The 13063-nt window shown below is 49.7% G+C and overlaps 1 protein-coding gene across 9 annotated transcripts in view; it reads right to left on the bottom strand.

Annotated features, from left to right (window-relative positions):
- The window catches only part of KIAA0556 (KIAA0556 ortholog), a 233999-nt gene that overhangs the window by 29964 nt on the left and 190972 nt on the right, over positions 1–13063 (bottom strand). For all 9 annotated transcript variants that reach the window (XR_002726524.1, XM_023192932.1, XM_023192933.1 and 6 more), the window contains 2 exons: positions 10611–11490; positions 853–1575 (listed from right to left, as the gene is read on the bottom strand). Coding sequence is in view for 8 of the 9 variants with exons in the window: in XM_023192932.1 (XP_023048700.1) it covers positions 853–1575; positions 10611–11490 (1603 nt within the window). In the remaining variant the exon portion in view is untranslated. The remainder of the gene's footprint in view (positions 1–852; positions 1576–10610; positions 11491–13063) is intronic.

Genomic DNA, 13063 nt, shown 5'->3' with positions numbered 1-13063 from the left:
ACTTGAGCCCAAGAGTTTTCAAGACCAGCCTGGGTAACATGGTGAAACCTCATCTCTACAAAAAATACAAAAATTAGCCAGGTGGGTTGGTGCATCTGTAGTCCCAGCTACTTAGGAGGCTGAGGTGGGAGGATTGCTTGAGCCCAGGAGGTCAAAGCTGCAGTGGGCCAAAATCATGCCACTGTGCAGGGCAAGATCCTGTCTCAAAAAAAAAAAAAAAAAAAAAAGGAAGAAAGGGCCGGGCGCGGTGGCTCACGCCTGTAATTCCAGCACTTTGGGAGGCTGAGACGGGCGGATCACGAGGTCAGGAGATTGAGACCATCCTGGCTAACATGGTGAAACCCCGTCTCTACTGAAAAAAAAAAAAATACAAAAAATTAGCCAGGTATGTTGGCGGGTGCCTGTAGTCCCAGCTATTCGGGAGGCTGAGGCAGGAGAATGGTGTCAACTCGAGAGGTGGAGCCTGAAGTGAGCTGAGATTGCACCACTGCACTCCAGCCTGGGGGATATACAGCGAGACTCTGTCAATAAAAAAAAGAAAGAAGAAAGAAGAAAGAAAAGAAAAGAGAAAGGAGAGAGAGAGAGAGAGAGAGAGAGAGAGAAAGAAAGAAAGAAAGAAAGAAAGAAAGAAAGAAAGAAAGAGAAAGAAAGAAAAAGAAAGAAAGAAAGAAAGAAAGAGAGAGAGAGAGAAAGAAAGAAAGACAGAGAGAGAGAGAGAGAAAGAAAGAGAGAGAAAGAAAGAAAGAGGAAGGACTGATCTGTTGTTGGCTAGCCAGCTGTTCTGTTTTTTCCCATAGACCCTCAGCAAGTGGCAGACAGGGGCTCTGAGAACATTTTTACAGACACCCGTACCTCCGGCCAGGGTTCCAGAGGCCTTGGCGATTTCTCCTTCAAAGATGCACTGGGTGTCTAACAGCATCGTGATGTCTTTCACGCCTCGGAAGGAATGTATCCGAGATTTATTGTAGTTCCAAATTCTGATCAGGGCAACGTGGCAAGGGTGCGTGAAGTCAATGGTGATGGAGTGGGATTTGCCTGGCGTGAAGGGTGCCAGCCAGACGTGCATGTCGTCCTGGGTCCTGTTCACCCCGTCGATGAGGTTGGTGACCACGCGGGGGTCTTTCCCATAGGCTGGTAAAATATTGATATCGGGAGGGTCTGCTTTTATGTTTGAAATCTGCACCGGTTCACCCTTGGAACTGAATATTTCTATTCCGTTGAGGCCGACATAGTGTCTGTCCCCCCAGGTAGACTTGATGTCAATGACCAAGTGCTGTCCATAAGGCAAGACGGGGATTTTAAAGTCGCCCCCAGCGTCTGTCTCTCCAGAGTAGCCATCCTGCCCTCTCGATGGCCCTGGTTGCTCCCCCTTCTTGGAGGGGGGCAAGTCGCTGTGCCGGCTGCTCTTTTGCTGCAGGAGCTCATCCAGGATGTCCCCCGGGAGCTCCGTGTTGGAGATGCGTCCCCGGTGGGAGCGGTCGAAGGCACTGAGGGAGCTCCATGACTCGTGAAGTGTGTGCTCCTGCTCACTGCGCCACCTTGACCGTGATGGCGTCCTGGAAGACCAGGTGTCTTCTGGAAGAAAGGACAAAAGAGGGGGGAAGCCCCGTGAGTGGCATGCGTGGAAGTGGGGACCATTAGACACTGTCTCCTGTGGTGGCTGTCAGCGAGGCAGGGTCACCTCCAGGAGAGCCCTCAAGAAACCAGCGGGGTTGCTACTGGCTGTCTCCTTAGCCAAGAGGCCTCCTGGCACTGGATGGCTGGGGCCAGGCATGTTACCATCCTGCACTGCATGGGGGCCCTGGCACAGAGCTTGGTCTCCTGTCCTACACAGCTTCTGACTGTCCTGTGGGCCATTCAGTCAGTAAAAAAAAGTCTATGATCACCCAAATCCAGAATCTTGTTGTTTTTGCAAAAACATGAAGTATTTTTTCATAGACTGAATTTTCTAAGAATGCAATCATCGTGCGAACCAAGGGAAGACTACTTGGCTGTGTTAGAAACTTTGCCAGGAGTTGCTCCCCACTGTAGAAATTCACATGACCAGGGGCAGTGCTGCTGCCTGGGGCGTCTGAGTCAGCAACAAGAGGGTGTGTGCTGGAGGCTGTCACAGTCATGAGACTCTAACGGTTTTCAAAGACAATTTAATGGCAGGTGGAAGGCTTGTAAAAGAATGTTAAATTGAAAAAGCCAGATATGCAGTTTTAAATGCAGCATATCCTGGTACGGGTGACATGCACCCTTGTTAACAGTGTTGTTTCTGGTTTCTGGCTGGGGAGCAGGAAGGACTTTTATTTTCTTCTTTGTAGCTTGATTTTTTTAAAGTCCCCTACATGCATTACTTTTCTTTTCTTTCTTTTTAATTTTTTTTAGAGACAGGATCTCGCTCTGCTGCCCAGGCTAGAGTGCAATGGTGTGATATCAAAGCTCACTGCAATCTTGACCTCCTGGCCTCAAGTGATCCTCCCGCTTCGGCCCCCCGAGTACATGGGATTATACGCATGACCACTGGGCCCAGCCTGTAATACCTTTATAATCAAGAAAAAACATGCTATTTATTTATTTATTGAGACAGGGTCTCCATCTGTCACCCAGGCTGGAGTGCAGTGGCGTGATCATGGCTCACTATGGCCTTAACCTCCCAGGCTCAGGTGATCCTCCCACCTCAGCCTCCTGAGTTGCTGGGACCACAGGTGTGCACCAACATGCTTGGCTAATTTATATATATATATATTTTTTTTTTTTTGGTAGAGACGGGGTTTTGCCATGTTGCCCAGGTTGGTCTTGAATTCTGGGCTCAAGCGATTCGCCTGCCTCAGCTGGGCGAATCCCAGTGCTGGGATTACAGGTGTGAGCCACCGCGCCCAGCCAAAAATGCTATTTTAAAAAGCCAATCAGCCAGGTATATTATAAAGTAAGGAATTTATTTGCACACATGGCTAAAGCCTGTGTCCCAAGCACATGGAGAACACAGGCCCAGACTGATCTGAAGGCCCGACGCTCCTTATGGAACATGAGAGCCGCGGCGTGCACACCACGCAGTGGCTTGTTCTCACAGCCACGCCATGGCTCACCGCCATCTAAGGGTGTCATCCTGCAAAAACAGCGACTGCTGACACTGACATTGTTTTTCCTGCTTTCATATCGCACTGTGCCCTGCACTCCATTTCCTGCCTGTCTCCTAGGGGGCTCGGCTCTATCAATTATCTCCTCTCTCCAGAATCTTCAATCACTCCTTCCCCACTGGCACCTTCCCCTGTTTGCCTGCAGACATGCATAAATCTCTCCTACCTGGAAGAGAAGAAAGGACGAAACAGGAAGGCGACCTGCTCCTGTGGCTCCCTCCGACCACGACCCTGTTTTCTCCCTGTTTCGCTCAGGCGCTCTGCCACCCGTCCCACCCCTCCCACCCCTCAAGCCCCTGCCGCCTGGTGCCTCTTTCCAGTGGGATTGTTTTGCTCACTCAAACTCCACTTCCCCTTCCACTCGGATTTGGGGGATCCTTTGGAGACCCCCCACACACACCTTCAGGCCATCTAATTAGATCAATGCCGATAGCATCCTTCCAAGCCGGCCTCAAAGAGGGGTACTCTTTAAACTGGTGGCGCTGAAGCTGGAAGCATGTAGATGTGGAATTGCCAAAGGCTATCTTGCTACCCGCTGGGGAGAACCTGCCTGAGAATGAAGCCAACACTGAGAACACAAGTCGAGAGATGGAGGATCCTGATGACAACCTCTGAACTCCTGGATCCAGCTGTGCCTGAAGTCAAACTCCTGGTGGCTTTCCGGCCTTTGCATGCGTACGACTCCTACAATTCCCTAACCCGCCACTGAAATGCCTTCCCCAAGTGAACAATGACCTCCCAGTCTTTGTCAGTTTTCAGTCTATGTGTGACATCCCTGGCAAACCTCTTCCATTTGATACCTCCCACTCCACTGATATAGGAGCCACTCTACTTCCCTGGTTCTCTGCCTCTCCCACTGACAACTCTCCCCATCACCCCAGTCCCACCCTCCCACACCCTCAGTCTGGGGGTGTCCCAAGGCCCAGGCCGCTCCTCTCCTGACACCACCATCCTTCCTTGCCCTCATTTAGCTCTTAGTTCCCAGGCAGGCCCTGCTTAACTTTACAGGTCAAGTTCTGCCTTCTCTTCCCTGGGCACCATCCTTCAATCCCAACGACCTCTTGGAAGGTTCAGACATGTCCACTCTGTCACTTCAGTCTCCATGTGCCTAAAATGGAGTTTGTCATCAACCCCTCTAGCTGGTATTGTCTCTCCTGCACTGAGAATCAAGACAACCTGACTCTCACCACCCCCACAGCCCTGAGTGTGGCCGCCGCTGACTCCTGCCCCCTCCTCTCTGCCCTCCCCACCATGACCTTTCAGCTCCAGCCCCGCTGGCCCTCCTGCTTCCTGGCCAGGCTGCCTCTTCTGGCCTCAGCGCCTTTGCCCTTGCTGCGCCCCTGCCAGGAGTGCTCTTCTACCAGAGGCCCACGTAGCTGGCTTCGCTTGTCACCCGCCTCCTTGGAGAGGCCTTCTCTGCCACCTTATCCTCGCTCCTGGATGTGTCCCAGTGTGCAGCAGAGCTCCTGGTGTGTGGAAATGCCAGTGAAGGGCTGGACGCTGGTAGCGCAGGTCTAGAGGCTGAGGGACTCCCTGCTCCACCTGTCAGTTCCTCTGCCCCGTCCTCTGCCCTCCCCTCCTTCTCATCTGCCATTTAAAAAGATACCAGAGGTTTCTTCCATCCTATCCCCTCAGGCACGAGGCTTAACATGTGGCAGAAGGAACTACCCAGATGGATTCTCATGACTTCAATTTATGTGATTTGATTTCCATCGACTAAAATGAATGGCCTGGGTTGGTTTGCAAGTGCACCGAGGAGACAGCACCGAACGCCACATATCAGGGACACTGCCCGAGTGCGTGAGACAGGCAAAGAGACTTTGCTTTCATTCTGCATCTGCTTTCTAACCTATTCTCCCTGAGTTATACACTCTGGGTTTAAAAGCAGAGGAGTAGATGGCTGGGCGCGGTGGCTCACGCCTATAATCCCAGCACTTTCGGAGGCTGAGGTGGGTGGATCACCTGAGGTCAGGAGTTCAAGATCAGCCTGGTCAACCGGGGGAAACCCCATCTCTACTACAAATACAAAAATTAGCTGGGTGGGGTGACATGCACCTATAATCCCAGCTACTCAGGAGGCTGAGGCAGGAGAATCACCTGAACCCAGGAGGTGGAGGTTGCAGTGAACTGAAATTATGCCAATGCACTCCAGCCTGGGTAACACAGCAAGACTCTGTCTCGAAAAAAAAAAAAAAAAAAAAAAATGCAGAGGAGTTGAGCCTTGCTCTTAGACCTCTTCGACATGAGAGCTGGCTGGGGGCCCACGGACCTCTATGTCTGCAGACTCCATGGGAATTGGGGAGCTGTTGGGATCAGTGCTCTGTCCTGTCGTCACCAACATTTCTACAATCTGCACAGACATCAGAAAACCACTCCTTCAACCTGCAGTCAACACAATCTGGGAGGGGTGCCCAATGACAAGATGGTGCTATCAAAATTTCCTACATACTCCTGGATTGAGATGAATAGGACTATGGAGCTCTGAACTGAAGTTTGTCAAAATCAACTGCACTGCCATGAGGTATATGGTAATTCCTGCTAAAACAGGAAATTATGAAGTACTTAGAGGGATATCACAGAGACATGTTTATTCCAGTGAATCATCCTTCGGCCATCACTGATTGGACAAGGAGTGGACACCTGATCCAAGTAGACCAATTACCTTCTACACTGAGACTTTGGAATCGGTTGCAGGAACAAGAGCCGGGACATAGTCACTCTAGGACTGTGAGGCCATTTCCTCATATTTCTCCTCATACAACTGTGAGGCCGTGTGAGTAGCAGAGACAGCTGATATCGTGAGGAAAGTGAGGGGAAGTGGACCTGCAGAGAAGAAGAGGTAGGGCCCAGAAGAGACAGAAAGAAGCGTCCTTGGTTCCTGCCAACTTTCTGGTTCTTCCTTCCAGTCCCCTGTGATGAGTCGCTACACTCTCTACCTTTGGGGTCAAGGTGATCATTAAGGATTCTCCGAATGACATCCTCTTTACTGCTCAAACTGGGCTGATGAGATCTCCTTCACCTGTAAACAACTGACCCCTGATGAAAATAATTCCAAAATGCAGATGGCATTCAACGAGATGCTCTGCTGGGCATAAGATTTCTCAGGCTTGCTCTTTCTCTCTTGCTCTCTTTTTTTTAAAGAGACCGGATCCTGCTCTGTCTTGATTTTCATAAGTTCCCTACATTATATTGCTTTAATTTTAATTAATTAATTTAATTTTATGATTTCATTTTTTGAGACACAGTCTCATTCTGTCGCCCAGGCTGAAGTGCAGTGGTGTGATCTCAGCTTACTCCAACCTCCACCTCCCGAGTTCAAGCAATTCTCATGCCTCAGCCTCCTGAGTAGCTGGGATTACAGGTGTGCGCCAAAACACCTGGCTAATTTTTCTATTTTTAGTAGAGACAGTGTTTTGCCATGTTAATCAGGCTGGTCTCGAATTCTTGACCTCAGATGATCTTCCCGCCTCGGCCTCCCAAAGTGCTGGGATTACAGGCAAGAGCCACTGTGCCCAGCCCAATTTTCGTTTTTTCAGAGACAGGGTCTCGCTCTGTCACCCAGGCTGGAGTGCTGTGGTGTGATCATGGCTGACTGCAGCCTTGACCTCCAGACTTGAACTGCAGACTTTGTTTCACTTTAATTTCTTTTCAGGCATTTCAGTGCCTGGGTTCAAGGGATCCTCCTGCCTCAGCCTCCCGAATAGCTGGGACTATAGACACACACAACCACATCCAGCTTTTTTTTTTTTTTTTTTAACTTTTGTAGAGATGGGGTCTTATTATATTGCCGAGGCTGGTCTTGAACTCCTGGCCTCAAGAAATCTTCCCACCTTGGCCTCCCAAAGTGCTGGGTTTACAGATGTGAGAGTGCACCCAGTACCCAGGCTCTTATACTGGCAACAAAATTCCAATCCCAGAACGGAACTTGGGCAGTCATTCATTCCACCAGCATTCTTGGTGGGCTGGCCTGTACCTTTCTGGAAGGGCATGGCTATGGGATTTGGCACTAGGTAATGGATAATTTAACATTTCTAAGCAACTTTCCTTTTTAGCACGACTGGCTTAACAAGCATGAAATCTCAGGGGCTTGGTTCTTAATGTGCCATTGAGCCAAGCGCTGAAATGCTTGGAAAGAAATTAAAGTGAAACAAAATCTCCTGAACTTGGGCAAGTTAGAGTAACACCGTTACGTCGGAACTCCCGGAGGCTTTGCACGACTGTTTGCTGGGAAAGCTTGGAATGCCTGGCCTTCCCGGGGCAGTTGGGTGATGATGGCTGTGACCATAGGCTGTGACTACTATAGGGTAGTGTTTGGAAACGTATGGTAGAGCTGATCTGTATGGGTTCGAGTCCTGCTTTAACGCTTACTGTCTATGTGACCTGAAAAACGTTACTTCCATCTCACGTTCTCTTTATCTGTAAAATGAGTCTGTCAGGAGGTTATTTAGGTAACACGCCTGGACAAGAGCCTGGCTTACCGCAAGCATGATGTGCACCCGGTCACTGCAGTTCTTTCTTTTTTTTTTCTTTGAGACGGAGTCTCGCTCTGTCCCCCTGGCTGGAGGGCAGTGGCGCGATCTCGGCTCACTGCAAGCTCCGCCTTTCGGGTTCATGCCATTCTCCTGCCTCAGCCTCCCGAGTAGCTGGGACTGCAGGCGCTCGCAACCGCGCCTGGCTAATTTTTTGTATTTTTAGTAGAGATGGGGTTTCACCGTGGTCTCGATCTCCTGACCTTGTCATCTGCCCGCCTCGGCCTCCCAAAGTGTTGGGATTACAGGCATGAGCCACCGCGCCTGGCCACTGCATTCTTTCTTACAACGGCCCTCCCACACTGTGGAGGACCTGCCATGAGCCAGGTGCCTGCCCTCAGAGAGCTCCTCAACTCTTTCATTCCACCTTACCCTCCTCCTGAAGCTGACTGAACCTCAGTGTTAAGTCTCAGAAGGGGTGAGCAGCAAAAATCTGTAAGGTTGGGGAATCAGAGGAGGCAGCTCTGCCCAAGATGACACTTGGAGTCTGAGGAACTTGTTCCTGTACCCTAACTGACATGTCAGAGGTATATCTGCTAGATACTCCCTAATAGAGAAGATGCTGATTTGAATCATTAAAAAATGTATGCATTAAGACATCGAATTAACCCAAATGCCCATCAGTGATAGACTGGATAAAGAAAATGTGGCACATACACACCATGGAATGCTATACAGCCATAAAAAGGAACGAGACCATGTCCTTTGCAGGGACATGGATGTAGCCAGAAGCCGTTATCCTCAGTAAACTAATGCAAGTTAACATTGCAAACAAAGAAAACAAACACCACATGTTCTTACTTATAAGTGGGAGCTGAACTATGAGAACACATGGACACAGGGAAGGGAATGTCACACACTGCGGCCTGTTGGGGGGTACAGTGGGGGGAGGGAGAGCATTAGGAAAAATAGCTAATTCATGCTGGCCTGAATACCTAGGTGATGGGTTGACAGGTGCAGCAAACCACCATGGCACACATTTACCTATGTAACAAACCTGTACATCCTGCACATGTACCCCAGAACTTAAAATAAAAATTTAAAAAAAGAAAATAAGAAAATAAAACTGGAAAACAAAATTATGCCTTGGCGTTGCGTAGATATTTCACCCAGAGAAAGCATCACAGAGAGGGTGATGATGACGACAGAACAGCTAATCTCTCTTGGGGGCTCCTGTGTGCCAGGCACTGTGTTAAATGCTCCACAAGTATGATCTCATTTGATCCTCCCAGCACCCCATGTATTATTAGTGTCATTTTACAGATGAGGAAACTGAGACTCAGCAGGGTTCAGAACCTGCCCGAGGTGTGGGTTGGAGGTGATGGAGCCAGCATACATGCTCAGGCAGCCTGGCCCCAGGGTTTTGCTTCCACATGGTATGGGGTGGGGTTCAATTCAGAGGCTCTAGGGGTGAGCCCTGGTATGGCAGGCCTGAGTGCTCTGTGGATGGAAAAGGACCTCATCCAAGCTAGTGTTGAAATAATGGCTACTACTCGCTGAGCACTCATCATGTGACAGGTTCGGTGTTGCTATTTGGAAGCCATCATCTCATTCCTTCCTTGCCACACTGGGTGGGGAAGTCATTAGCATTTTACAGATGAAAACACTGAGGCCCAGGCTAGAGGTCTCAGGCCTGTAAGCGGCCAAGTTTGGATTCAATGGTTTGACTCCTAGCTGCTATCCGTACTCCTTCCCAGGAGCCAAATCTGAGTGCAAATATTGAGACTCCCTGCCTTGGTGGGCTCTCTTTTCATAATCAGGAATGCCCTTGAAGATAATCTAATCATCTACTGCAAAGTTCACAAAGCTCTCAGGGCGAGTCCTGCCAACAGATGTTTTTTTTTTTTTTTTGACACATACAGTGGTTTAAAAATAATCTCAATCAGTTGCCAAAGTTAAAAAATAAGAAACATTTCTGGTTTCTTTTGAAAAAGGTAAAAGGGAGGTCTGGTACAGTGGCCTTGCATTCATTATTTTTTGGGGGGGATGGAGTTTTGCTCTGTTGCCCAGGCTGGAGGGCAGTGGCACAATCTCAGCTCACTGTAGCCTCCACCTCCTGGGTTCAAGTGATCCTCTTGCCTCAGCCTCCCAAGTAGCTGGGATTACAGGCACACATCACCATACCTGGCTAATTTTTGTATTTTTAGTAGAGTCAGGGTTTTACCATGTTGGCTAGGCTGGTCTCGAACTCCTGGCCTCAAGTTATCTGCCCGTCTCGGCCTCCCAAAGTGCTGGGATTACAGGTGTGAGCCATTGCGCCGGCCTGGCCTTGCATTCCTAAAGGCTGACTAGAAACCTGAGTGGAGCGGCAGCCGCCCTGTGGGTGGGCTTATGGTCTCCAAATTGCTGAAGTCCTCACTATTCCCTGTGCCACTTCCAACACCCAGGCAAGTGTCAATTGCTATGCATCATCACACTTGTGTTATTATTTTTTCCTTTTTTTCTTGAGACAGAGTCTCGCTGTGTCACCTAGGCTGGAGTGCAGTGGCACAATCATGGCTCACTGTAGCCTTGACCTCCTGGGCCAAAGTGCTCTTCCCGCCTCAGCCTCCTAAAGTGCTGGGATTTCAGGCCTGGCCACTGTAGCCACCTATTTTTCTAACAGTTGGAGAAAGTGAAGTGATTAGAGACCAAAGTCTCTATGAAAGGTAGGAGAACAAAGTCTTCTGGAAAATGGCTTGGAAAAGTCACGTGTTGCAAGAAAAATGGGCAAAGGGACATACTTTGGTGGCAATGACAAACACATCTATGAATTTACCATGCAAAATGTGTCTTGCCCATTTCACTCATTTATGTACCTCTTTGGCCCCTGAGACAGTGATTTTGTGACCCTTAGTTGAGAACAACCACCTTGTTTTGCAGATAAGGAAACTGAGGTCCAGGGAGTAACTGGCTTCATGCCAATTAGAGGCGCTGGGATGATGGTGCCCAAGTCAGGCTGCTTTTTGGAGCTTACCTCTGCTGGCTGACTGGTCGTCCCCATGACTACAGCTGCCAGCATCCTTCCTTGAGCCCCTCCTCCCACTAGCAGGGCGCTCTCTGTTGGGGGGCTGGTTAAAGATGTCTGAGTCATCACTGTGGACTTTGGGGGTTGCCCTCTGGGTTCTCTCCTTGGTGTTGACACTCCGGCTGGTTCCCTGTCCTGGCTCACGTTGGGGGCTTTTATCCCCAGCCTCAGTCTCTCTGGGACCCTCACCGATGACATCGTGTGACGGGAGCCTGCCCTTCCAGGCCAGTGGCTTCTCGGGACTAAGCCAGAGGGGTTTTGACTTCCTGCCTTCCTGCTTCCTGTCCTTCCCGGTGGGAGAAGGTTGTAACCAGGATGGGGTTTTCCCAGGTGGCTCACAGATTTTTCTGCCCATGAGGTTTTCCAGTTGTTGGATGAGAGAGGGCTCCTCGTGGACAGGAGGGCACCTGACAGGTGGGGAGGTGGCAGGAGCACTGGGCATGTCACCTATCAAAGCAGGGGCTGCCGACAGTCTCAAATATTCCTCTACCTGGGACAAACTGTCTTTCCCGCAATTAGTTGAATTCTTCCTTTCGCCAGACACATCTCCTTGTGAAGATAGCTTTGCATCCACTAATGTTTCAGCTGGCTGTGGGCAACCGAGACCAAGCTCCTTGTCCCCGCTGGCGCCAGCCATCTCGTGGGCGCCTCTGCTTTCTTCCGAGTGAATGTTCACGGTGTTCTCCAGTCGCTCACTCTTCTCGTTCTTCTGGTCAACCAGGATGCTGTGGTCAGCCGGGGCCTCCCTGTCTCCTTTGTCTAACTTGCCATTGAAGATGAGGTTTCTGTTGACGTAAAGCTTCACGTTCTTGGCACCAATGTCAAGATCCTGAAACCACAAGATTTAACAAAGTGAAGATGCATAGCATCAGACTGATGTATGAAATTTTGGAAGTCGAAGATACCAAAAAAAGAAAAGAAAATGTGAAATGCTAGAAATGCGAGCTTTTGAAAACGGCAGTGCTGGGGGTGTGAAACTAGGCTTGGTCTCATTTCCGTGTGAACCGTTACATACTCTATAAATCAAAGGACTTTCACAGAGACGGCCTCAATCGCTGCCTTCGTCATCATTACCTCCTGTTGGGACATTTGTAATAGCCTACTAATTGGTCCCCCTGCTTCCCGTCTCTTGCTACTTTAACTTGGACTTCACATTGCCACCAGAGTTAATTTTCTACCAGAGCAAATCTGTCCAGTCATTCCCCTGTGTGAAATCCTTCATGTTTTTTTCACAGCCTATAGCAGTGTTCTTTAAAGTCCAGTTCCTAAGACCATCTGCGTCAAAAAGCCTGAAGTGCTTATAAAACACAGCCTTCCTGGCCTCGGCAGGCATCATAATTGGGAGACCGTAAAAGCAGAGGCTGAGACAAGGACTTGGGTGCAAGTCGAGTATTTGGCAGGTGAGTCCAAGAGGAAATGGGGAAAGTAAGATAGGGTAGGAAAAAGGAAATACCCAGTTTTTTTTGAGCTGGTCACTGCTGTGGCCAACTGGTGCTCCTTCCCATGGGGGCCCTCTGTGGAACTCCAAGAACTCACTTTCCCCAACCCTAGTCTTCACCTATCTTAAAAATGGCTCCATCCTTGAACTCACTTTCCCCAACCCTAGTCTTCACCTATCTTAAAAATGGCTCCATCCTTGAAGCAGTTGCCAAAAATCTCGTGGCCCCCTTGATCCCTCTCTTTCTCACTTGCCCATCCGATCTGCCAGCTGTCCCTCACCTCTCTCTCCAGAACACTTCCTGGGTCTGACCTCTCTGCCCGGAATGTGCTGCTGCCTTCCTTGCCCAGGCCACCAGGGTCTCTGACAGAGACACCACTGCCGCCTCCTAATTGGTCTCTCCGCTTCCACTCTGCGGTGTCTCCTCCAAATCCTGCACTCACACTTCATTTTCTATGCAGCAGTGAGTCTTTTTTTTTTTTTTTTTTTTTAACTGAAATCAGATCATGGGAGTCTTCTGCTTAAATGCATGTTGCAAATGTCTCTCCAAGACTGGGACATTTATCCACTGCTAGTTCAAGGCTGCCCTTGGGGCACTGATGCACCCACACATGCACGAGCTGAGTGTGCTCCCACGGCAGAGCACCCCACGAGCACCTGAGGCAGGGCGCTGTCCACATGCGGGGACTGTCCCATGTCCACAGCAGCTGCAGTCGGAAGGGAGCCAGGAGGATGCCGTGTGATGACCACTGCCTCAAGGGCAGCCTGTAGGTAACTTCTGGACTCAAAACAAGTTCTCCAGGTGATTTCTTCACATGACGGGGTGCAGAACCATGCCGATGAGGGGATAAATTCCAAAGCCCTCCACGTGACATGCAGTAACCTTCACAAAGGGTCCCCACCTCGCTCTCCTCTCTGCCAGCCTAAATGCCCCCATGTCACACAGGTTCAGCTCTATTCCTTC

This window comes from Piliocolobus tephrosceles, chromosome 17 (assembly GCF_002776525.5).
Source record: "Piliocolobus tephrosceles isolate RC106 chromosome 17, ASM277652v3, whole genome shotgun sequence".
Classification (NCBI taxonomy): domain Eukaryota; kingdom Metazoa; phylum Chordata; class Mammalia; order Primates; family Cercopithecidae; genus Piliocolobus; species Piliocolobus tephrosceles.
Note: the sequence above shows the minus strand (reverse complement) of the source record. Positions and strands in the feature narration are given on the sequence as shown.